The following is a 23,703-nucleotide window of genomic DNA, read 5'->3' as shown; positions in this document are numbered from 1 at the left end:
TGGAACTTAAAAGTGCCATTGCATTGTTTATTCATTTTTGGTTTTGGTTTATATGAAAACTGCACAAGGCAGCACATTCTACAGTGATTCCCCCCCCCCCCCGAGTATACCCCTGTTTAATGTCCCCATACTTTTTATGCTTTCCTTTCTGATCTTGCATCTTCATGTTTTAATTCTAGTGTCTTAATCAGCATGCTTTGGACTTGATCACTTGGAGAAAGAAAAATATTAAATTTCAGTTCATTTTACTTCTGGAAAGAGATAATTATTCTGAGACATGCTGGTGGTCTTAGTAGGTGCCAATTACATAGTGCATTGAGTGACTTGTCCTTGCTGCAGTTAATTATATTTTTCTTGCTGATATTTTTTTATTCTAGATAATACATAATTAACATTCTGAAGGTTACAAGCACCCCTACAAGTGAAATGCTCTTTACCTTCTTATTCCATATTCCCAGGAATTGCTGTTTCATTGCCTTTTGCAGTACATAAATTTAGTATTTTGTTGCATTCATAGACCAGTGAGAACATGTCACACTTGTTTGTTTAATTGTCAGAGAAAAGCAAGCAGAATGCAAAATTGCTCATTTTATTTATTGCTAAATAGAAACTTAGTGGTTCAGTTCTAAAATGACACATATCAGTTGTCATGTCATAGCTTGAAGCCTTCGTCCCTAATTGCACACCTGTGTGATCAGGTTGTTGTGACTTTATGATTAGTGTCTCATGCTCTGTGTCTCATTTTTTTGATATTTGCTGGTTATTTTTCAAGGCTGAGATGTGACACTGAAGTCCTGGCATGAAACAAATCAGTCTTGTACATTGCTATTAGATTATGTATTTAATGATGAAATTATGTGGTTTGCCTGCTCTCTTTCACCATTAAATTCCCCCGTTACCCTTTTTAAGTAGACTTTTTTCTTTTTAAGAATATATAAAAGGTGAAGAAGCCCCTCTTTCTGTACCCATAAGTACAAATAGCCTCAGATTATTTTTATTGACATAGATTTGGTCTTTCAACAATTGAGTGCTCGATCTGATTAAAGGCCTAAAGATTGCTACTTTGCTCCTGGAGTGTTTAGGATCAAATTATTTCAATAATGAAGACTACTATGATTGATTACTATGGAATTTGCACCTCCCCTCCCCTTGCCACCATGGCAAGTAGGAAGAAAGAAACTGAAGAGTTGGCCAAGCCTGTTGTCCCATGTATGAATCTGCATCTGCAACAGAAGTATCTGCTGTTCAGTTTCAAATGCAATTGGTTTTCAAACACGAGATCAAATACATGATAAGTCTTTTCCTCCATGAATTATCTTGTTTTTTTCTAATGCTGCATGTCCTAATGACTACCACCTCTCCTTTTGACAATTAATTCAATTAATTCACCTGCAAAACCATTCTATCCTACACGACAGAAAGCATGATCTGCTACACGCAAAGACCCACAGTGTCCTACATGCACCATTGGGTTATAGCCAGTGACAACCCAGCAACCATGAGCCTCCAATATAGCTAAAATATAACTAATACATAATTCGAACGCAAATATTTATTATTTCAAAACATTATTAAAAGTTAGCTAAGCAACATATCCAAAATCCACCAAAATTTCCCCCCACCAACATCCCGGACAAACCTTCTAATTGAAAGCAAAAGTGTGCTGGACTTTATCCTTGCGTTTGCTTTTATAAGGGTAGGTGTTGTTTCATTTATTTCTGGAATTATGGAAGTATTTCTAGAATACTTGTAATGATTCTGAGAGCACAGGTGTTAGCAGTGTGCTCTTCCTATATTTATCCAGAGGCCAAGCTGCTTATGCAGTGTGCAACCTTCTTGCACAAAATACCCTTTCTATGTAATACCCATTATGTCCCTTTACGTGCTGTAAATGTTCAAAACATACGCTGGAAGTGGAAAGGCCCTGCATCTGGTCTGAATTATGGCTCCTATCAGGAGTATACGTATTTACTGTTGGATGTGTGGTATGATGTGAAGGAATGCAGAGTTTGCCTGAATAATACGCTTCAGACAGGAAGGGGTGGGGAAGTGTTTTAACATTAGAAAAGCAATGGATCAGGCCAAAGTCCCATCTAGTCCAATTTCCCATTCTCAAATACTTATGCAAAACCCACAAACAGGACCTGAGAACACTGCTTGCAATTCTCAGCAACTGGTATTCAGCAGCATACTGCCTCTGGCAGTGGAACATAGCCATCATCCCTAGTAGCCATTGAAAACCTTATTCTCCATGAATTTGTCTAATCTTCTTTTAATGCCATCTGAGTCAGTTACCATTACTGCAGCTTGATGGAGCGAATTCTTTAGTCACTATATGCTGTATGAAAAGGTGCTTCATTTTGTCTGAGCTAAATCTTCGAACACTCAGCTGCATTGTATGCCCTGGAGTTCCAGCAGTATAAGAGAGGGTGAAAAACTTTTTGCTATCCATTTACTCCATGGCATGCATAATTTTATATATCATGTATTATCCATTACAAGTCACTTCCCTTGGGACTTCCCCAGTCCATCTCTCCATGGCATTCTATTCAAACCTTATTCTGCTGCATATCCTGCATATTGATAAATTCCAGGAAGCCAGATGGGAACCAGGGAAAGAGCTACATCTATGAGCTTCATGTTTCGGGTTTGACTAGTGGATTTGGAATACAGATCATTTTGAACATTTTCCAGAATAGAGAGCCAAGAATTGGACACTAAAGTTCTAAATGGATAAGTTGTTATTTATAGACATAGTAGTTATTATTTAAAAAGTTAATAATTATGTGATGCAGACATGGTGTTACTTTGATTGCCAGTTAACAGATTAGACAATTGCCCTGAGATCCTCATCCCATATACAGAGGTTTCTTTAATTTGGACTGAAATAAATACACTAGCAAAGCATATGCGATTGCCTTCTATGGATCTGGGCTGATTTATACCAGCTTAAAGTCATGCTGTTTTCATGTGATTTTGTCAGTATGATAAAACCTAATTCCTCTGAAGATCACTAAGCTGTGCTTTTATTTTCCTTTGTATGAACCCATGTGCATGTATTCCAGGAATTAAATCAAGTAACTTTCATTTATAGCTAAATTATGCAGAAATGAGGCTTAGTCAGTTGGAAAACTGTCACTGTGAGAAGACTTGTCAAGTAAATGGAGTGATCTATCGAGACAAAGACTCATGGGTAGAAGATGATCACTGCAGGAATTGTACTTGCAAAGTAAGAAACTTCTAACTTATATATGGGGGTAAGATGACTCATTACAATTCAGTCTAAGTTTGCTGAGTACATAATGTCAACTTGGAGGGTTAGTTATTGGCATTATGCATAGCATTATGTACAGAGTATGGGGAGGGAATCAAAAATGATACCTGCCTAAAAGCAGTTTCTTTCCTGTATTTAGATGTTTTTTACTGAACATTTTGGTGTTTCCTGTGTACAATTTAGAATTGTATTACTGAAGTTTGTGGGAAAGGAGACATTATCTTAATTGTATGCACGAGTTGCATTTTGCATGACAACAACATGTATATTGTGTTCGTGGTATTTATTATTTTCAACATCAGAGGAACAAAAGTTGATTAGTATGTAAATCTTGTACTGTTGAAATTATTTGATAACTATCAGAAGAGAGGTTTTGTTTGCCCAAGAAAATAGAAAACTGTTTGTTAAAATGAAGATGATTGACAGAGGCTGTGAAGGTGTTATTTTGAATTTGTAAAAATGGGTAGATGGCTTCTATTGTCTAACCCACTTAGTGATTGGTGGAATAAGGGAAATAATTTATATCTGAAATTTAATAGATGTCCACATAGGTAGCAGCTGGATATGGTTATGGTTGCTTCAGAATGGTGAAATTGTATTTGCAATATAGCTTATCCAAATATTCATATCTAAGCTAATTATTTTTCCCACAAGTTTTAAATGTCCCCTCCAAAAAAAAAAATATACATTACTTTATACCAAAGATAGCCAATGTGGTACCCTGCAGAGCTTTTCCAACTTCATCAGCTCTAGCCAGCCTGGTCAATGGCCAAAGATGATGGGAGTTGTAGTCCACAACATCTAGAGAGCACCATGTTGGCTAACCCTGCTTTATACAGGTGTTTTAATCCTATTTTTCTATTCTTTTATAGAGTGGAGTAGTGGAGTGCCGGCGAGTGGCCTGCCCACCATTGAACTGTTCGCCAGATCGCCTTCCGGTCCATTTAACAGGCCAGTGTTGCAAATTGTGCAAGTGTAAGTATAGGTATTGTGCTCTCTTCTTTTTCTCAGTCACACTGATTTTACATGCTTTTTGTTGTTGTTGTTAGTTATGTAGTAAAGTTGTGGAGTGATGTCACTTCAATTTGGGAAGCCCCTACTCCCTGGGAAGTAATTTGAAATTTGACTCTGCCTTGCATTTTCTGGGAGAGAGGCATCCTGGAGTTAAAAAAATATGCTCATACCATGTAATGGACTTAAAATTCATAATTAGTAAAATTTTACTTTTACGCATGATTCAGGCCACATAAGGGTAATGTTTGAAAGGGACGGTAAACTATGGCTTTGTGCAATGTGAATAAGCCTGGCCATCTCCCAGGTTCTTCCACTAGTCATTTCATCTGAATCAGGGATTGCGGTTTAACATGATTAATAGTATGTTTCAAATTAAGCCAACGTCAGATCATGGGTTGTGGAGCTGGTTTGTTGAAACTAACCATGGTTAGCGTCAAACTATGATTCCTGGTTCAGATGAAGTGATAAGCCATGTTGAAAGCGGGGCAAAGGCTTCTGAACTCTTTCTGTTCAGGAGGCAAGGGGAGAGGGAACACGTGGGCCCAGAAGGAGACCATGGTTTAGCATTAGAACTGAATTTAACCATATAGTCACAATAATCTTTTCTTTTGTTTCCTATCCTCTAATTAAAATATGAATGAATGAACAAACCTACTCTTTTGTGTGTTTTTTGGTTGACACCCATCTCAACTTGTTGGTGTACTTCGAAATCTGTTAGAAGAAATAGATGTAAACATTGATTAAAATTGACTGCAAATCTTGACAGAATGATATACTTGGGACAGTTTTTGGGGTCCATGTTGTTCTAGACACTGAAGCTGTCTGTACTGATGATACTGTGTGGATTGATTTCTCTGCCCTTTGTCCATACAGTCATTGACAGTATGATCAACTGTAATTGTCTTTCCTTGGGGCTTATTGAGCAGATAATTAGCCATTTTTTAAAAAAATGAGTTAAAGTAACTAGCATTTCTTACCTGAAAAATGCAGGAGGATTCTTTTTTCTCAGTTATCTTTAGTTAATCCCTCCAGTACAGAACATGCTTTTTGAGATCAAAACTGACTTTCTGGCAAAGTCTGACTATTATTCAGATTTTTCTTCCCTTTTTGTCTACATCCAGCCTTGTTATATAGGCTGTCACATTTGAAGCTGAAAAATACCTCCACCAGCCCTGTGCCCATCAGAAAGACAAAATCTAGGTTTTATATTTTCTAAGATGATGATTTACAAGCCATAGCTGCAAAAATGCCACATTTACCACACAAATGTTAGTCAGGTGTTTATTACAGTCAACAGATGAATAAGACAAAATGCAAAGTTCCAAACAGAAAATAGGGAGTCTCAATAAAACCAATTGTTTAAAAAAAAATGATTGGCCAAGAGACACAACTATATCTATATATTAACATAGAAGGTTATGACTTAATCACATCAGTAGTGTACTGTTGGGTGTTGGTGCTCATCTAGCCTCCTGCTGAGTTGCTGCTGCTTGGTAGAGGGTGTGACAGAGCCTGGTGCCATGCAAATGTACCATCAGAGCCAATCTGTTGAGTGTTCCTACCCTCATTCCTGGTAAGCAGCAGCAACAGATAATGGGAGATCAGGTGAGCACCACTGCCTAACCACACTATCTGCTATTGAATCGCATCATACCCATGTTGACAGGTCTTCTGAAACAAATTCTATGGCATCATGGTGGAACAGCCTAAATACAGAATCATATATAATGGGAGCAATACACTGAAGGTATTGCAGACTTCTGTTTGTTGATGTTAGTCCAGAGAATTTCCTCATTGTGCATGATATAGTTTTGTCACTTTAGTATGGCTGCACCCCAGCTAGGAATGTTAAATCTTTGGTACTTTATTCCTTTATCAATGTTGCCCTATTTACCTGCCAACCAACAGTTGCCAGTTGAACAATCTGAAAAGTGTAGTTTGTTCAACTTTTTGGGCTGCATGCTATGAGAGCCAGTGTGGTGTAGTGGTTAAGAGCGATAGACTCATAATTGGAACCGGGTTCATGTCTCCGCTCCTCCACATGCAGCTGCTGGGTGACCTTGGGCTAGTCACACTTCTTTGAAGTCTCTCAGCCCCACTCACCTCACAGAGTGTTTGTTGAGAGGGAGGAAGGGAAAGGAGAATGTTAGCCGCTTTGAGACTCCTTTGGGTAGTGATAAAGTGGGATATCAAATCCAAACTCCTCCTCCTCCTCCTCCTCCTCCTCCTCCTCCTCTTCTTCTTCTTCTTCTTCTTCTTCTTCTTCTTCTTCTTCTGTCTAGCTGGGAGGCAGGTCATCATTATATACTCTTGACATGCTGTATTCTTCAAAGATCATCGTCATCTTCATTTTTAATTTGTATACCGTCTTTCTATCTTACAATACTCAAGGCAGTTTACAAGCTGAAGAAACAAAAAATGTACATCTTATAATAATCTAATGCAATACAAAAATGTGATAATAAAGCATAACTTTAAAATAGGCAACGTACATCAAAAAAGTAACATTTAACAATCGTTAGAGTAGTGATGAAATCACATAAGTGAAACTTTGATTGTCAAAATGTGGTGGTATAGATGGATTTCAAAGAAGATATTTTATAGGATTTACACACACACCTTTTTTTTGCTACCATACACTGTGGTGTAACATTTAGAAGTTGATGGACAGTATATGGGGAGAATTTGTAGAAGTAAAGTGCAACTGCTGAGGATAAAATTTCAGTATGGTGTAATATTTCTAGTTCCTCTGCTTGCCCTAGGCCTATTACCACCTTTACTATTTCTCATTTTTTACCTCAGACCTAGTTGCATGACTGTTACCAAGGAAAATTATAGATATAATTTGAAAGGTTGAAAAGTAAGGTTTTGTCCCATTCTGCAGTGTTTGGGATTCTTGAAGGGGAAATGATTTAAAGAGCAATGTTATTTAGTATTCCTCTTTTACTGGAGTTAAAGAGGACATTCTTTTTTATTATGGCTACAGTGATGCAAATGTGCCAGGAAGTCACAACAAGAGTTTGTAATACATTGTGCTATTAGGAAGCAACATTTGGGTATAAATTGTAACTTATTTTAAACTGCTTTTAATATTGTGTTGTAATGTGTTTTAATGTACCCTGACCTGGGACCTTAGGGTGGAGGGCAGATAATAAATTACATAATTGTAACAACAACAACAACAACAACAACAACAACAACATATTTGAAGCTTTCATTTATTTGTATTAATGACAAAACCTGGGGGAATTTAGTTTTTCTAGCTTTAATAATTTGGAGCACTGGGTACCTTTTTACATATGTACCCCGTGAAGTAACAGTGTCTAAGCCAATTTCTTTTCTAAACAAACAAAGATTTTGGAGCTAATATTCATTCCATTGCCAGAAATGATACTTGCTTGAAAATACCCATAATCTCAAGGATACTGAGGGTCTGTTTAAGAATTGAGTGCCTGTCATCTTGAGTAGAGATCTGTACTTTGGTCACATTATATATATTTTTGTCTCTGGCACTACTATACCAAAATACAGATCTATAATTCCTCAGAAGGCAGGTATCATGGAGCTATATCTGGCATGACTGACTTTTTTACAGCAGTCCAACCCATATTGTGCACACAGAGGCCTTTTGAGTTGTTCCAGGTTTTTCTCCCTGAACTGAGAATTTTTTTATTATTATTTACCTATGCTTAAAGGAATTATATTTCCTCATTCATGGAGATATATCTGGCATGGCTCAAGGGGCCTCTGCTTGGGAAAGGATAACATAACAGACAATTATAAAGTTTGTTGTATATATGAATTCCTTTCTGGAATTAAAAGTATGTAAGAAATACAATGGGACGTGGGTGGCGCTGTGGTCTAAACCACTGAGCCTAGGGCTTGCCCATCGGAAGGTCGGCAGTTCAAATCCCCGGGACGGGGTAAGCTCCCGTTGCTCGTTCCTAGCTCCTGCCAACCTTTGCAGTTGGAAAGCATGTCTAGTGCAAGTAGATAAATAGGTACCGCTCCGGCAGGAAGGTAAATGGCGTTTCCGTGCGCTGCTCTGGTTTCGCCAGAAGTGGCTTAGTCATGCTGGCCACATGACCCGGAAAAATTGTCTGTGGACTGTGGACAAATGTCGCCTCCCTCGGCCAGTAAAGCGAGATGAGCTCTAATATTAATGTTACAGATAGTTATCAGTGTGGATCTTTCTATGGTGTCTTCCTTTTTCCATGTGTTTGTTAGCCCTGTATTTCTAGCAGTGATCTAATCAATAGTTAATGAATACCTGTGGCTCACTTGAGACACTGTTCCAGTTACACAGGGGCACAGTTCTGTTTTCACCTGTCTTGATATGGTGTAGATAAATCAGAATCTATATATTGTGATCCAGTAAGTCCATCCAGGTTGTCAATACTTTGCCCATACAGGCATATCTTAATACAAATGTACTGTGCCTGCTCCACAAAATGTCACTGCCATGACTAATTCTGTTAATGAATCGAGTTCAATATCTGTTCTGCTTCTCCTATTACTTCAGGTCACTAAGTAGCCTAGTTTGTCAGAGTGAGTTGTGAAATGGTTCAAGATAATAGTTTTTGTAATGAATTTACCATTATAGTCAAAATAAATGTGAGCAATTAACACTGGCTGCTACTGAAAGCAAAATGAGTACATCATATTTACCACAGTGCATCTAGATTGACTTAAAGCAATATTGTTTGTACCAAACTGTATAATTTATCTGCACTTACTACTAAATACTGATGCTTTTATTTATTTTGAAAATTCTAGCCAAATGCATCTATGGAGGAAAAGTGTTGGCAGAAGGTCAGAGGATTTTAACCAAGAACTGCAAAGAATGTCGTGTAAGTTTTTTAACCTTCTAAGACTGCAGTGTCAAGCATTATGACTGCTGTAGGACTTACATTGCAATTGTTCACTCTTTCACTTTTAAACATGTATGGTATCTCCTTTATTGCATGCCCTGGATGGTACAGCCAAGTGTGTGCAATATTACTTTCTCTGCATCAAATGCTTTTGACAGAAAAATTAGAATGAGTCATAAATTCTAATACATTTTTACTTTCAGTGCTTGCAGGCTGTCACTATTGTGAAAGGGATTCAAGCGCATACCAGAAATTTAGCTTTGCACAACTAGAGTAGGATTAAAGTGCTCTGTTGCGATAGCACAACAGATCCACAAAAAAAGAAGACTTTTTCAGGTGGGAAAGTGACAGGAAAATGCACTGCAAAGTGGGGGAGCAAAAAATTATTATTTTTAAGTCAGCTAAAAGCCTTTATCTAAGTTCTTCACCAAGCATTTAAAAGCATTGAGTTTTGGGGCTTGACCAATCTCACCTGGATGAGCAGTAAGGACTCTCCTCCCTGAAAGAGAGGGGAGTGGTTGTGGGCGGGAGCCCGAGCTCCGCCCCTGGCAGGGGGCATTCACCCCCTGCTTGCCTAGCTTACCTGGCTGGCGCCCCGCCCACCAGCCGGCACCCAATCCGGTGCCGCTGGGGGGCGTGACCAGCGGGCTTTAAATCGAAGCGCCAGCCCTCTCCCGGCCTCTTTCCTCCTTGTCTCGCCGAGAATCACCCACCCGCCACTCCCTTTAGCTTAGGGTCTTGGCCTTGCTATGGACCATAGGTTGGTCGCCCTGGTTAGGCGGGGGGGCCTGGTAGGAGTTTTTCCGCATGGCAGTAGGCCATGGGGTTTTTTCGCCTACCTCGTAGCAATCGTCACAACTTTCGTGGTATTGGTGGGTAGGTTAGGCATTGGATTATTGCGGTATGGTGTGCCCATTTTGCATGGAAATATCATGGGTGTCTGCTGTCAATGCGTTTCCCATGCTTTTCTTTTGTGAACATCTCATGACAACCAGGTATTACTGAACTTTAGAGGGAAAACAGTTCTCTCTCAAATTGGTATGCTTAATCTTTCACTCATCAAAACTTCCACACTAGTTTGATACTGAGGCAACAACGTTCTGCAAAGAGAACAGATAGTTAGTCTGGGCATGTTGGGCGTTGTTGAGTACAACAAGGTCCTTGCTGATCAGACCAGTACCATTCTTACTTTTCTTTGTCATAGTCTGGCTGTATACACACCTTACTGTGTAACCCCATCCAATCCTGGAAACTGTAGTTTACCCCGTAGACTTGCAGTTCCCAGCACCTTTAACAAGCTACAGTTCCCAGGATTCTTTTGAAGAAGAATGTGCTTTAAATGTCTCGGATGTATGCAGCCTTTGTTTATGTCAGTCTCTGATTACAGATTATAGAAAGTAGAAGCAACTGTGGAATTTTCATCAGTGTAACTCTTTAAAACATTGTTATTTACAGAATGGAATTTTAGTAAAAGTAACGGAGACCTGTCCTCCATTGAACTGCTCGGAAAAAGATTACATCCTCCCAGAGAATCAGTGCTGCAGTGTCTGCAAAGGTAAGTAGGATGTTGGCAGGCATTGTTAATAGTTATTGTGTCTTCCTTAAAAGAATGTTTGATTTGGATCTGAAAGGGCTACTGTAAGGCTTATGGTGTTGTCTTGGTTGCCTTTTATGCATTAACTGGAGTTCATAAAAGACCTTTAATATTAGTCAGACATCAAAGCTCCTTGGGCATATTGTAGAGCGTTTTGAAATCAGGGAAGTTAATATACTTTCCCCCCAATTTGTATAGATACAGTCTGTGAAGCATGTATAACTTCCTACACATTGATACCATTATATAAACCCATTTAAATAACATCCCTTCTCCCCATTATTAAAAACAAAAAAAGTATTTGAGCAATACTGAGTTCTGATGGTAACATTTTTATTTTTTTAAAAAGTTTATATTTAATGTTCACATTAAAGTTAGAGTTACAACCCAAACAATGCCACCAGTGCAAAGCTAAACCCACAAGTGCTGTATTGTGGCGTTGTGGGTTTCTTCCTGAATTTTCATATTCCTACTCCCTTCCCATGTCTTTAAGCCTCAAACAGCACAGCTGCCAAAAATTATCTTTCTCCTTGAAAGCTGCTTATTTCCCTGACCACCCACAGTCATGTTGAATTCATATGTAATTATTGTTGCAGTTAACATTTTTGTTGTTGTTTATAGTGTAGTCATCAAAGACTATATAACGGTGGAACAATTTCTTGATTGCAGCTTAATCGTGCTTTTGTTATTGGTGAAATTTACTGTACTATCATAGATTATGATTATGTAACTTGGAGTCACAGATGTGATTGTTCATTTTTTCCATTGGGTGTCAAATAAAAATGGTTGATTTTTTTTTTTTTTGCTGCTACTCAGTTTCTTGGATTACAAACATGGGCTGTTGCTTTGCTTTAAGGGCCAATCCCCAGCACCTCCAGGCAAGTCAGAAGGGGGGGGGCAGATGGGCCAATTGGAATGGGCCTGTGACTTTGGGGGGGGGACTACTCCAAGCTCCCCATGGTAGAAGCAAAGGGGAACCTTTTGGTAAAGATTATTGAAATGCAGCCTACATTTCCCATCTGGCCTAGACCTCTTGCCAGGTTTGCATGGCCGTGTCTCCAGGTAGAGCTGTCTGAAATCCTGGGGAATCATTGTCAGTCAGTGTAGGAAGTATTCAACTAGATGGACTGATGGTCTGGCTCAGTGCTATTTTTCTAGAAAAAGAGGTGCCGGAACTCACCATGAACAGCCCCCCCCCTTCTCTTAGAATGGCAATGGTGCCCACCTGAGAAGTGCTGAAACTGAGTTCCAGCTGATAAAAAGTCCTGGGCTTGCCTCAGTATAAAGTAGCTCCCTATGCCTCTATGTCCTTAACCTTTGAAAATGAAAAGGAGTTTTTAAACAAAGCATATGGTTAAACATTTTTGAATAACATAATTTTTAATCACTATATGTTAAATTAGGTTGTGTGGTTTTTAAATTGACCTTGGTGGCAATCAGGTTAGAAGTCACTTACTGTGCTCAAATGAGTACTTTGCAGTGCAATTCTATGCATGTCTGTTCAGAAGCAAGCCCCTTTTACTTCAACTTCCGTGTTTGTGTGTGTGTTGGAGGAGGTTGAAGTGCGGAAAACATTTTATTAATAATGTAGCTCTGCTAACCTTTACATTTACTATTTATATAAAAGAGGCTTATAATATCTTTCAGTAGCACCTTCAGGAGGCTCTTCAATTAGCATATTTTCCATCTCTTCCTGTCTAGCCCCAAGACTGGACTTGAGACAATTTTGCGTAAAGGGAATGGAAGGAGTTCTGTTTCCTCAGATGCAAAAATCAGACATTTCTCATGCATTCCTGTGGGACTCTGAGACACCTCTAGAATTCAGTTTTATTAAGTTCCAGAAAGATGCTGATAAGTATAAATTTAACAGGTCTGCTGCATGTAGAATTGTAGCAACAGGGCTCTCAACTTTACTAAGGCTTCTTTCTTTCTGTACTTGGGAGCAGCTTATTGAGTACAAAATACATGCATGTAGAGTCATTTGTGTTACTTAGAATATATGCGAGAGCAGCCATGAAATGATCTTATTCTGAGAAAAATAAATTCAATTCTGCTGGCCTCTGTTTAATTATTTCTGTGCTCACCTATTGCAATTCAGGGGCAACATATTCGTGCAACATAGTGCCTTGTGCCTATATGCTTATTTCAACTTCTTTTTCTCCAGGGATTTTGATTGATTTACAACCTTAAAGCTTCGCACTTTGGCACTTTTACTAAACTAGTATTTTTCCCCACAGATATGTTACATATTTTTAATTAATTAAAAATCTTTTAAATCAATCTTAACAGATAAATTAAATGTGGCAGCCCTACTTAGTAGTGTTAGTCTTAGTGAAGACTATTGTTGCTCTCCTGCGTGTTTTGATCATTCTGCTGCCTAAATAAATAGCTAAATAGTTCTGGATACAAGTGCAAACAAATTTACAGACAACTGCAAATTAAAAATGGTGCTTTTTTAATACTTCTAAAGTAACATCAATACTACATGGAGTCTATGGCAAATGTAGGAGACCCTTTTCCCACTGAGCACCACATAACTCAGGGCAGTGTTTTGGTGAAGGGTGGGGCCAGAGCTGCCCCATACTCTGTATACCTTAAGCTCCTCACTACCCCGTTCTCTCTTAGAGAATGGCAGGGTGACAGGTGATGATCTTAAGAGAGAGAGATGGAGGGAGACATGGGATGGTGGTGATTTAAAGAGAAAATGAAATGATGATAATCTTAAGTAAACGTTAATATCACCCCATACCGTTTCTCATACATGGGCAGAGCCACCACACACTCTTTCTTTGTTACTCCCACCTAGGGATGTAAGAAGGCAGTGATTTCTGTTCTAACCTGTATTTGTCACAATCAGCACTGTTTCTGTTCCACTGCAGTTCGCCTTCTGCCAAATAATACATGTAACTATTTTCAACTTACTTTAATCTCAGTGTAAAAGAAATGGCAAAACAATGTCTAAAAAGTTGTTAATTGCCTATAATGCGTGGCCTTAAATGCAGTAATGATGTAAATGAATGCCAGTCATATTCACCAGGCCAATTTCTGTTCCTGACCACAGATGAGTATGCACTTTTGGCTTCCTTTTACATTTTTAATCCCACCCCATCAGTTAATGCGCGTGTGTACACACATACTCATTCAAATCCTTTATCTCTCTCACACACATACTCACTGTCCATTCTGTCCCTCCTTTCTCTCTTTCCCTGTACCTCCTCCTCAGATAATAAATGAGGTTAGGAGAAAGCTCCCTTTAACCCTCCCCAACCCCCCCAATTGCTATACTGAAGTGAAGTCAATGAATCAGGCTGAATCTGAAAACAGTGGACCACATACAACAATGGTTCCCCATCCCATTGGCATCTTAAGAGCCAGCTCACACATAAAAGCCACCCACTTATGCTCTCTGGATGTCTCCTGACTGATCACAGGCATGTGTTTTTCAAGAAAAGTGACATGTACATGTAAACTCAAAGTGCGCCTGATAAGCTCTATTAACATGATAGAATTTTTTCAGATTGACGTGGTCATATAAAGTGCCACGTAACAATGATCCACTGTTACTTAGGCCATACACCTATTTCTTAATGTGATCCTGTGTCTTGGGATGATCAGAAGAAATTGCATATGGAATAAAGCAGTTGGCTTACATTTATGAGAAAAATCATGTTAATTCCAACCATATTTTTATTTGCTTGAATTCATGGGGGCTTACAAGTGAATATGCATAGATTTTTAAACTAAGTAGCTTGGGAGCAGGTCTGAGGTCGCTAAGTTATTTGACTTTTTGAGAATTGTAACCTATACCTAATTGGTGGAACACATTTGAAAGGATATGTGCCAAGCCAATTGTACAATTATTCAACAACATGAAATGAGCTTGTCTACCTATTCCCTGAAGCATAGAATTTGATTACTATTATAATTAGCTTAAAATGATAAATGGGTCATTGCACAATCAAATAACTTAAAAAGCAAAACTTAATCTTGTGGAAGCAGTTGTAATAAAGACATAAGAATGCCCTCATCAAAGGAAAGCCAAGGGTAGAAAAATTGCTCTAAATGCTGGAAGAGTATTCACCTGAAATGTTTGAAGAAGGAATAGAGGTCACCTCATTTGTCAAAGATCTGGAGTATATGCTTTTTTCAATGTGATTCCCTTTTGGAAGTCTATTTCTTTTTCAAATGTTGTTAAGGTACTACATGCATTTATGACATACAACTATGTGTATGGGGAATGTTTTGCACATTTGTTCTAAATTGTTTGTTGTTGTAGCTAATGCTCTATTGCCTTGTCATCTATGCTGGACTGAAATGAGAAGTAGTCATATAAAGATCCCCACCCCCTTCATTTTTAAACTTCATTTTTAAAACTTGAGACAGTAAGGTTTTAACAGTAGGCCATATGAAAAAATTAAAACAAATGTGTCAGATCTAAAATTCAGAAGGGGACATTGTTTTATTATGTTCTAATCTAGCCAAAGCTAGTCATAATTATGGAATATTGAAACCAGTGGACATGGCTAACTTAAGTATCCTTCTTTTCAATGAGACTTGGTCACTCTTAACTTTCACTAGATTTCAGTTCCAATCTCCTTGGAATCTATTCAACATCATCATAATTTCCACAGGACATTAGGATTTGAAATTCCAAGTCACCAGAGAGTGGACCCATGTGGATTGTTGTTTTCACCCCAGACCACTGGCCCACACTAATTGTCTTAACTACTCAGATAGTGAGCTAAATATATTCTTTATTAGCATTCACAAAATTTAGAAAGCATTAGTATAAATCAAGTGGCACCCAAATGGAATCATTTAAAAAAGTAAAACCATTTATTATTTATGCAGTGCCATCTGTGTACATGCATAAGCTCTCTAAACTGTCTCGAGCACCTTATAATATAAATTTTGGGAGCAGAGTAGCCACAAGATAGTTGAGAGTTGAAATGAGGAACGGTGCTTACTGATAACCAGGGCTTTTTTTCCCAGCCAGAACTCACTGGAACTCAGTTCCGGCACCTCTCAGGTGGGCATCATTGCTATTCTGAGAGAATGAGCGAGGTGCTCATGGTGAGTTCCAGCACCTCTTTTTCTAGAAAAACAGCACTGCCAATAATGTAGTATTCTCTAGTGTGCTCTCTTTCTGTTGAAGGATTTCTAGCTTTCATTTCAGTGGGTAACACAGTGACATCATACAAAATAATGTGGTGGAAGAGCATACAGCAGGGCCTCTGGAGAGCTTACGTTTGGGCAGGCTCGGATAGGAAGAAGCAGTGCTTCAGGCATCTTGGCTTCAGACTATGTAGGACTTTAAAGGTCAAAACCAGCACCTTGAATTGGGTCAATGAAGTCAGTGCAAAATTGAATTAACACGCTCAGAGTGGCCCATCCCTAATAACACCCTAATGCTGCATTCTGGACCAGTTGTCATTTCTGAGCAATCTTCAGAGGTAGCCATACACAAAGCATGTTATAGTAAGCTAATGTGTGTGCTACCATAGCATAAGCAACTGTAGTCAGTTTCTTACTGCCTAGAAAAGTGTGCAGGTGGCATACTTTTCTAGGCAGTAATCTGTCTTCTCAATCAACAAGAGCCCCATGTCGTTTGGATTAGTTATTACTGTCATCATTATTTCTTAAACGTGTATCTTACCCTTCCTCCAAAAGGAGGCCTTCATCCAGTCTATCACTGCTCTCCAACACTGGTTTATAGCTTCCACTTTTTCCTTGGGTTTGACGGAAAAGAGAGAAAGAAATGGCTTAAAAACTGGTCCTGAAAACTCTTCATGGATAACTTCAGCAAATAATATGATGTAAACTGTACCAAATACTTGGATTCTCAGCAATGGAGTGTGAATATATACAGCCTGGGATGTGTGAAGTTCATTTCATGTAAATCTTTCTTTGGAAATCATAATACAAAGTGTAATTCTATCCATTATTTTTGTTAAAAAAAGGTAAATCTTCAAGGTGATTCACAAATCCCCTATATGGAGTTCTTAGATTCTAAGAATTCATACTTTCTGTCAGCTAAGCTGCGTTGAAAAAGATTTCACTGGAATATTTTAAAAAAATAAATAACAGAGTAGAGTTCTTAAAACCAAGTTAAGAGGAGGGTGGGGGACTCACCCTGCACATAAAGGAAAAAGAATAAAAGAAATAACATATTACAGACAGGTGTGTTTTTTTAAAAAAAGTTGGCATTATTTTAGAATGACATGCAGCATTACTGTAATATTTCACAGTGCTTTTTGTTTTGATGTTAAGTCACTTTCACCTCACTGTCATCTAAATAAGACTTTGATTCAGTATAACCATTAACATATTTGTTGTGCTATCTGTCACCATTTCCTTTGCGCTTGACTTGTTGGAGCAAAATTGGAGCGGTTGGTATACTATTAGTGTGAGATCAGCCAGTAACACTGTAGGTTAAGTTCACATAAGCATTTTCTTCAGTTTGAAAAAATATTATTGAAATCCTTAATGGTTTAACTATTGGTCCCTTTACATTGAAACAAAGATGGAAAGATGGAAACGTAATGTAGGCTGATTTTAGAAGGAGCAATACCCTGAATCCTGGTTGTTGTTGATGATGATGATGGTGATAATAATAATAATAATAATAATAGGATTTTTAAGGAGCAGAAACCTATTATTTGCTTCTGTTTTGTTTTTACTTTTTTGTGGATTTGTGACACGCTTGGATTCATTCTGGAAAAAAGCTGGGCTCAAAAATCTGATAAATAACATCTCCATATACAATTGTGTTCCACAGAGGTCTGTCAGGCATCTTCATTATACAGTAGTTAGTGAATTCTGATTACACACCTTTCTCCTGGCTTTTCAAACCTGAGTATATTTTTGACACCTGCATATTTTTAGGACCCACTCTGTTTTTGTGATTGCAAATTGTTTTAGCTTTGTTCTTAGCTTTGATTATAATAATGTGTTTTAATTGTTGCGACCTGCCCTGAGACTTTAGGGTGAAGGGTGGATAATAAATTAATATAAAAATAATTACACGGGTAGCTTTAGAGGATCATGGATGTTGAATTGACCACATTTTATGCACTCCCAATGCATCTTGAAGACTTGCTTCACAATGCCTTCTTTCCTAGTGGTTTCCTCCATATTTTTGCTGGCTTTTGAAAGTGTCTTCTCATTTCTGTGTGGTTTCAGAATAATTTGAAGGGGCAGCATTTTATTTGATAAATATACCTTGGTGGTTTTATTTTATTTTTCTAAAAAAGCTTTTTCCTGGTTGTATACATTGGGGAACAGAAATCCGTCCCCATCTCCCCAACATCTCTTTGAGAATCAGTTGTTAGGCTTCTATGTTTGTGTGTAGTGCACAAAAGTATTCAGGAATTGCTTCCCCTTGCATTCTGGAACAATGTGTGTTGACCTGTTATATTAATATAAATCACATCGTATGCACATTTAACTTGTGTGATTTCAACCATATGTGATTGAAGGCCGGCTGGCTGAAAATCTGAAACTCTGAAAATAATGCAGGCAAGGCAGAGAGCTTAAAAGCTCTTTTTGCACCATGTTTTCCCAGCATGAAATGCCCCCCCAACCAATTTCAGGAGTAGGAGTGTGTGGGTGGAGGAGACGATGGAACACCCCATTTCTCAAGTGGAAGTCCTTGCACAGGGGTTCCATTGATGGGATATTAGCTAAATCCCCTGCCCTATATATTTATTTGAGAGCCCACCTTATAAAGCTCCAGTGAGACTTACTGCTGAGTGTACCTGCGTATGACTGAGAATTCTAATCTGTTGATGAAAATTTAAGCAGGGTGTTCTTTATTTAAGATTAATTAATCCAGAACACTTTTGTTTTGAGCTCTCATCATTGCTAGCTCTGGCTGTGCCCCACTACAGCATCTGGCCTCTCAGTGGAGTACCATTAAGAAAATGTGCCCCTTAATAGAAGATTCTCATGCTATGGAATTTTGCATCTGTTATGACAGCATTCTTAAAAGTGGTGTGATTAGTTTCAGTAGAAGATCAGTGTAAATATAGACAATAAGCACACAGGCCGTTGATAGTGTGAGGTCCTTGATAGTTCAGTCGGTAGAGCATGACACTTTTAATCATAAGAGTTGTGGGTTCAATCCCCATGTTGGGCAAAATATTCCTGCATTGGATTGCAAAGAGTTGGACTAGATGACCCTTGTGGTTCCCTCCAATTCTAAAATTCTATGAAAGGTAAAGTACATTATGTTAGCGTGGAAGTTAAATGATATTGTATTACTGCTAGGATTCCTATCTAAATTAAATAGTATAATTGCTGATTTAGGATTAAGCTTTTTATTGTTTTCACTCACTCTGATACATTGTTGAATGTGCTTTATTTTTCAGGTCATAATTTTTGTGCACAAGGTCACAGATGTGGTGAAAACTCAGAGTGCAGGAACTGGAACACGCGAGCTACTTGTGAATGCAAAAGTGGTTATGTCTCTGTCCAAGGGGATTCTGCCTATTGTGAAGGTAAATAATGTGTTCCGCAAAGTAACTTCATTGTGGTCTGGTGAGAAATGTGCTGTTAAAACAAAAGCAGAACAGAGCATCTCATTATCAAGTTCAATCTTCATGGTAGTATAAATGATAATATCCTCATTTGATTCTATATGTAGAAAGTTCAGATGACCCAGACAGATGGAAACTTCATTGTGAAGTTCCCAAGTGACTGACTGACTTCCTGGCATGTTAAAATGTCACCCTTCTGTTTGTGACTGTCTTTGCAATATATAAATTCCAGTAATACTGCTGCTTAGGCTGATGGCAAGTATGTTGTTCCAGACATGAATAATCTGTGTCACAAATTGATAACAGTTGATAATAGTATATTTAGGCAACAAGCAAAGATTGTTTGCATCATGCCTTTCGATTAAGGTAAAAATGTGACCCATGTATCACTGTATCTACAGATAGTAGGCTTTTTAGAAGTGGTTTTATGGCCTTCTTTTAATGGCGTGGACTGCTCTGAGGTATTCCGTTCAAGAGCAGAATAGGTACATTTTAAACATAAATCAATAAGATGTTGTGACTGTAGATAGCATCTTGTGAGGTGTGATGAGCTCCAAATACTGTTTACCCCATAGTATTAACTTGGTGAAAAACCCGTCTCTGTGGCTGGGGTGCTCCTGTGGATACTCATTACAAAGCAACCCTGTTTATTACATACAGGAAAATTTTGTCAATGCCTCCTCCTTTCCTGGGTTTCCGTGGACAAGCTAGCTCACTTGCCATTCAGAAATTGTTTGCGTTGCTGAACATGCCTAGGAATACCATCCATCATGATCCTTCAGTGCTGAAGTTTCAAGCATGTAATGAAACATGTAATGAAACATGGCTTTGTTTGTTTCCCTTGTCTTGATCAGAAACTGTTGAGTTTCATAAATGGCTTTTTGAGACCTATTGTTGGTAACGAAATAGAAAGACCTCACTTGGTGTCAATTTTAATGCATGAGGAGTGCAGTGAATTTAGAAAGACTCAGTTTTTGTTGTACCTAACCCTGGTTTGGTTGAGGCAAGTGCCTCAAACAGAATACATTTTTTTTCTCCCATTGTGAATCTTCTTTGTCCAGTCTCAATTTAATTGATTAAAAGTTGTTATTGTTAATTTCTTAGCCTGCAGCTTAAAACAACAGTGAGACATCCCTAAAGGGACCCAAAGCTTTTGGTGTTGTAAAATTCCATGTTTTGGATTAAAGTCATTTTTTAAACTTTCAAACTTGGATTAAAATTGTTATCCTTTTGTGTTTTGAAAGAAAAAGAGATAAAGCACCAGCACATGAATAAAAGTACGAGGAGGTCTGAAATGTATCTTCTCTTATCTTCATTCTCCAGCACTTTGGGGTGCTTCAGACATTCACTGGACATGTTTGGAAAAGGAAGCGTGAATAACCCGTGCTTTCATGACCATGATAACAGGGCACTAGCTAGTCCTCTGACATGGCGAAGGAGAAGCTAGCTGAATCAGGAGGACCAGTGCCACTAACACCAAGCTGGACCCAAAGATTGAGCTAGAGAGCCCTACATTAGTTCCCCTGGAGACAGCACTCCATGATAATTGGCCCTCTTTTTAGACCACGGGCTTCATCCTAAACTATACCTGCTCACAAGCAAAGGCAAGACATGGAATGGGAATTGACTGTGACAGGTTCCAAGCCCGAGAGCTACACTATAAGGTTTTCGGCCCAAGGAGGGATGTTGCATCTCACCTGAGCAATACACCATGTCAGAGTTTTCTGCCTGGAAATATCAAAGGTCCTACAACTCCAGTTTGATATGCTGTCTGATGACCTGATAGACTGACACTACATCTTTGGGTTCTTCTCCCTCTCCCCCAGAATCCCCTCTTGCCTTGAAGGCTTCCACTCATCACCAGAATAGGACACCATTCCTCCAGGTCAGGCATGACCAAACTTGGCCCTCCTGCTGTTTTGGGACTACAATTCCCATTAGCTAGGGATGATGGGAGTTGTAGTTCCAAAACGGCTGGAAAGCCAAGTTTGGCCATGGCTGCTCTAGGTAATGTCCAAAGGTAGAATATCAGATAATGGGCAGAATGTGTGTTTTCCTGTGCTGTTCGGGGATGAGGAGAGATGTAATCTGCTGCTGCTTCTGTCACTCCTGAAGAACAGCCTTAAATTGTCCTGGCTGAACATCTGTCTTCCTGCCCCCCTTTCCTTTTTGCTCCCCCCTCTCTATATGGTTCCGTTTTCTAGGAAGACTTCTGAATGTTTTGTATTGTACATATATTAATGTGATAAACTGGCATTCACTTTGGCTTGTACTATTTTTTGGTTTTCTCTATTTATGGCATTAGTGTTTATGAGCTTGGCCTTCATGGATCTTTTCCATTTTTAAAAAGTGCTTTCTTTAGAATTATTCTTGAGCTGGCTTCCATCCATCTATATTTGAAATGGAGAAGAGATGACACCCTTGACAAGCTGTTAAAATATATTGCTGGAACAGGGAGATAAGACTAAGGAGTGTTCAGCAGAAAGAGATTTGTGGGTATCAGCTTTGCTTAGCTGGTCTGAAATGCTACTAGTATTCTTCCCCATACATGCATTGGTTGAAGAGGGCTAGCGTTAAGCTATAAGAAACAAATCTCAAATTACAAAAAAAATTGTATTTATGACAGTATTTCTGGCTCAATCTGCCTGGATAGCTCAGTTGGTTAGAGTGTGGTGCTGACAATGCTAAGGTTGCAGGTTTGATCCCCGTATGGAACAGCTACATATTCCTGTATTGCAGAGGGATTGTATTAGATCATCCTCAGGGTCTCTTCCAACTCTGCAGTTTTGTGATTCTGTGAATCAACTCATGTGAAAGGACAGTGATCCCATCCCATATATCATCTGGTGAATCATGAAAACAAAGTTTCTACTGTACTTTAATCTGCAATTGCATGTTCCAAAACATACATACGGACCTTTTCCTGTTTTTGTTTAACATGATATCTGACCTGAAGAAGACTACAAAGACTGCTGACTATTTTGTAAACCTTTGGTTAGCCCCTATAAAGGTGTTTTTTTTTTTTATCTAATGAGCCAACATGACTGCACTTATTTTATAAATAGACTGATTCACATGATGATGGTGATAATAATAATAATAATAATAATAATAATAATAATAATAATAATTTATTGTTTATTATTTATACCCTGCCCATCTGGGCGGCTTCCAACAAAATATTAAAATACAGTAGTCCATCAAGCATTAAAAGCTTCCCTAAACAGGGCTGCCTTCAGATGTCTTCTAAAAGTCTGGTAGTTGTTGTTCTCTTTGACATCTGGTGGGATGCGTTCCACAGGGCGGATGCCACTACTGAGAAGGCCCTCTGCCTGGTTCCCTGTAATTTTGCTTTTCGCAGTGAGGGAACTGCCAGAAGGCCCTCGGCATTGGACCTCAGTGTCCGGGCAGAATGGTGGGGGTGGAGACGCTCCTTCAGGAAAACTGGGCTTCCAAATGCTCAAGCATTCCTCTTATTCCACCATGCTATTTCAGCACTATTTTATTGTGAATGTATGCATCAGGACCTGTTATGTCTTTGTATGCAAGGTTCTTCTGTATCTAGAAAAACCACAATTATACTTCACAGATGGTGAGTGAGAGAGAAGAGAGAAAGAATAGATTGCAGTATCACTGGGACATCAAATATAAATTCTCCATTATGTCTTGCTGTCCTGGAGTGTTTAAAATTCATCCATTGGGCCAGATGTTGTGTTACAGCCCCAAATACACATACTTTGGGATTTTTATTTGCTTTTCACTTAGAACCAATAACACAGGAAGTTGCTGTGAAAATGCTCCCTTTTTGCTGCTATATTAGGGATTCATTTGAGAGCAGTCTTTAGCATGGTACCACTCTCATGCCACATTTACTTAAAACACACAAATGTATTCATAAGTGGTCATAGAGACAGCTAGAGCTAGAGATAATTAGTATAAATATTGCTGTGATAATGGTCTGAATTTCATTCCATTGTTTCAAAGGAATTGAAATAGAAGTCGTGTTTCATGCTGCTTCTTTTGAGATCCAAGGTTCCCTGTCTCTTCAAGCTGATCTGAAAGTAATTGTATCCTAGTTCAGAATGTGCTGAATCAATAATAATACTAATAGCAATGATAATAAGCAGTCTCTGCCCTTCCATCTACCCACCCATCTTCTCTCTCCTCCCCATTAACCACCCCAGATCTTCTATATTGCAGCAATGGTATTGCCCTTTAAGAAGCCTTGCACTTTTCATAAACTTCAAGGCTACCCTCCTCACACATTGCATTTGCACAGAGGCAGGTGCTGGGGAGCGATCATACCAGATGTCTTTTTCTTCAGGTCCCCTCCCTTCTCCAAGCCTGTTTTCTGTCTCCTGGGTTCACTATTTTGTTATTCTCAACACACACACCCTTCTTACACACACATAA

The 23,703-nt window shown here is 38.7% G+C and overlaps 1 protein-coding gene across 4 annotated transcripts in view; it reads left to right on the top strand.

Moving 5' to 3' along the window:
• The window catches only part of NELL1 (neural EGFL like 1), a 356,446-nt gene that overhangs the window by 115,434 nt on the left and 217,309 nt on the right, over positions 1-23,703 (top strand). For all 4 annotated transcript variants that reach the window (XM_083430920.1, XM_083430921.1, XM_083430923.1 and 1 more), the window contains exons 8-12: positions 3,095-3,229; positions 4,147-4,249; positions 9,065-9,138; positions 10,615-10,714; positions 19,123-19,251. In XM_083430920.1, coding sequence (XP_083287046.1) covers positions 3,095-3,229; positions 4,147-4,249; positions 9,065-9,138; positions 10,615-10,714; positions 19,123-19,251 — 541 coding nt within the window. The remainder of the gene's footprint in view (positions 1-3,094; positions 3,230-4,146; positions 4,250-9,064; positions 9,139-10,614; positions 10,715-19,122; positions 19,252-23,703) is intronic.

The sequence above is a fragment of the Podarcis tiliguerta genome (assembly GCF_965153285.1).
Source record: "Podarcis tiliguerta genome assembly, chromosome: 1".
Taxonomy (NCBI): Eukaryota; Metazoa; Chordata; class Lepidosauria; order Squamata; family Lacertidae; genus Podarcis; species Podarcis tiliguerta.
The sequence above is the reverse complement of the archived record's forward strand: the minus strand, read 5'-3'. Positions and strand labels throughout refer to the sequence as shown.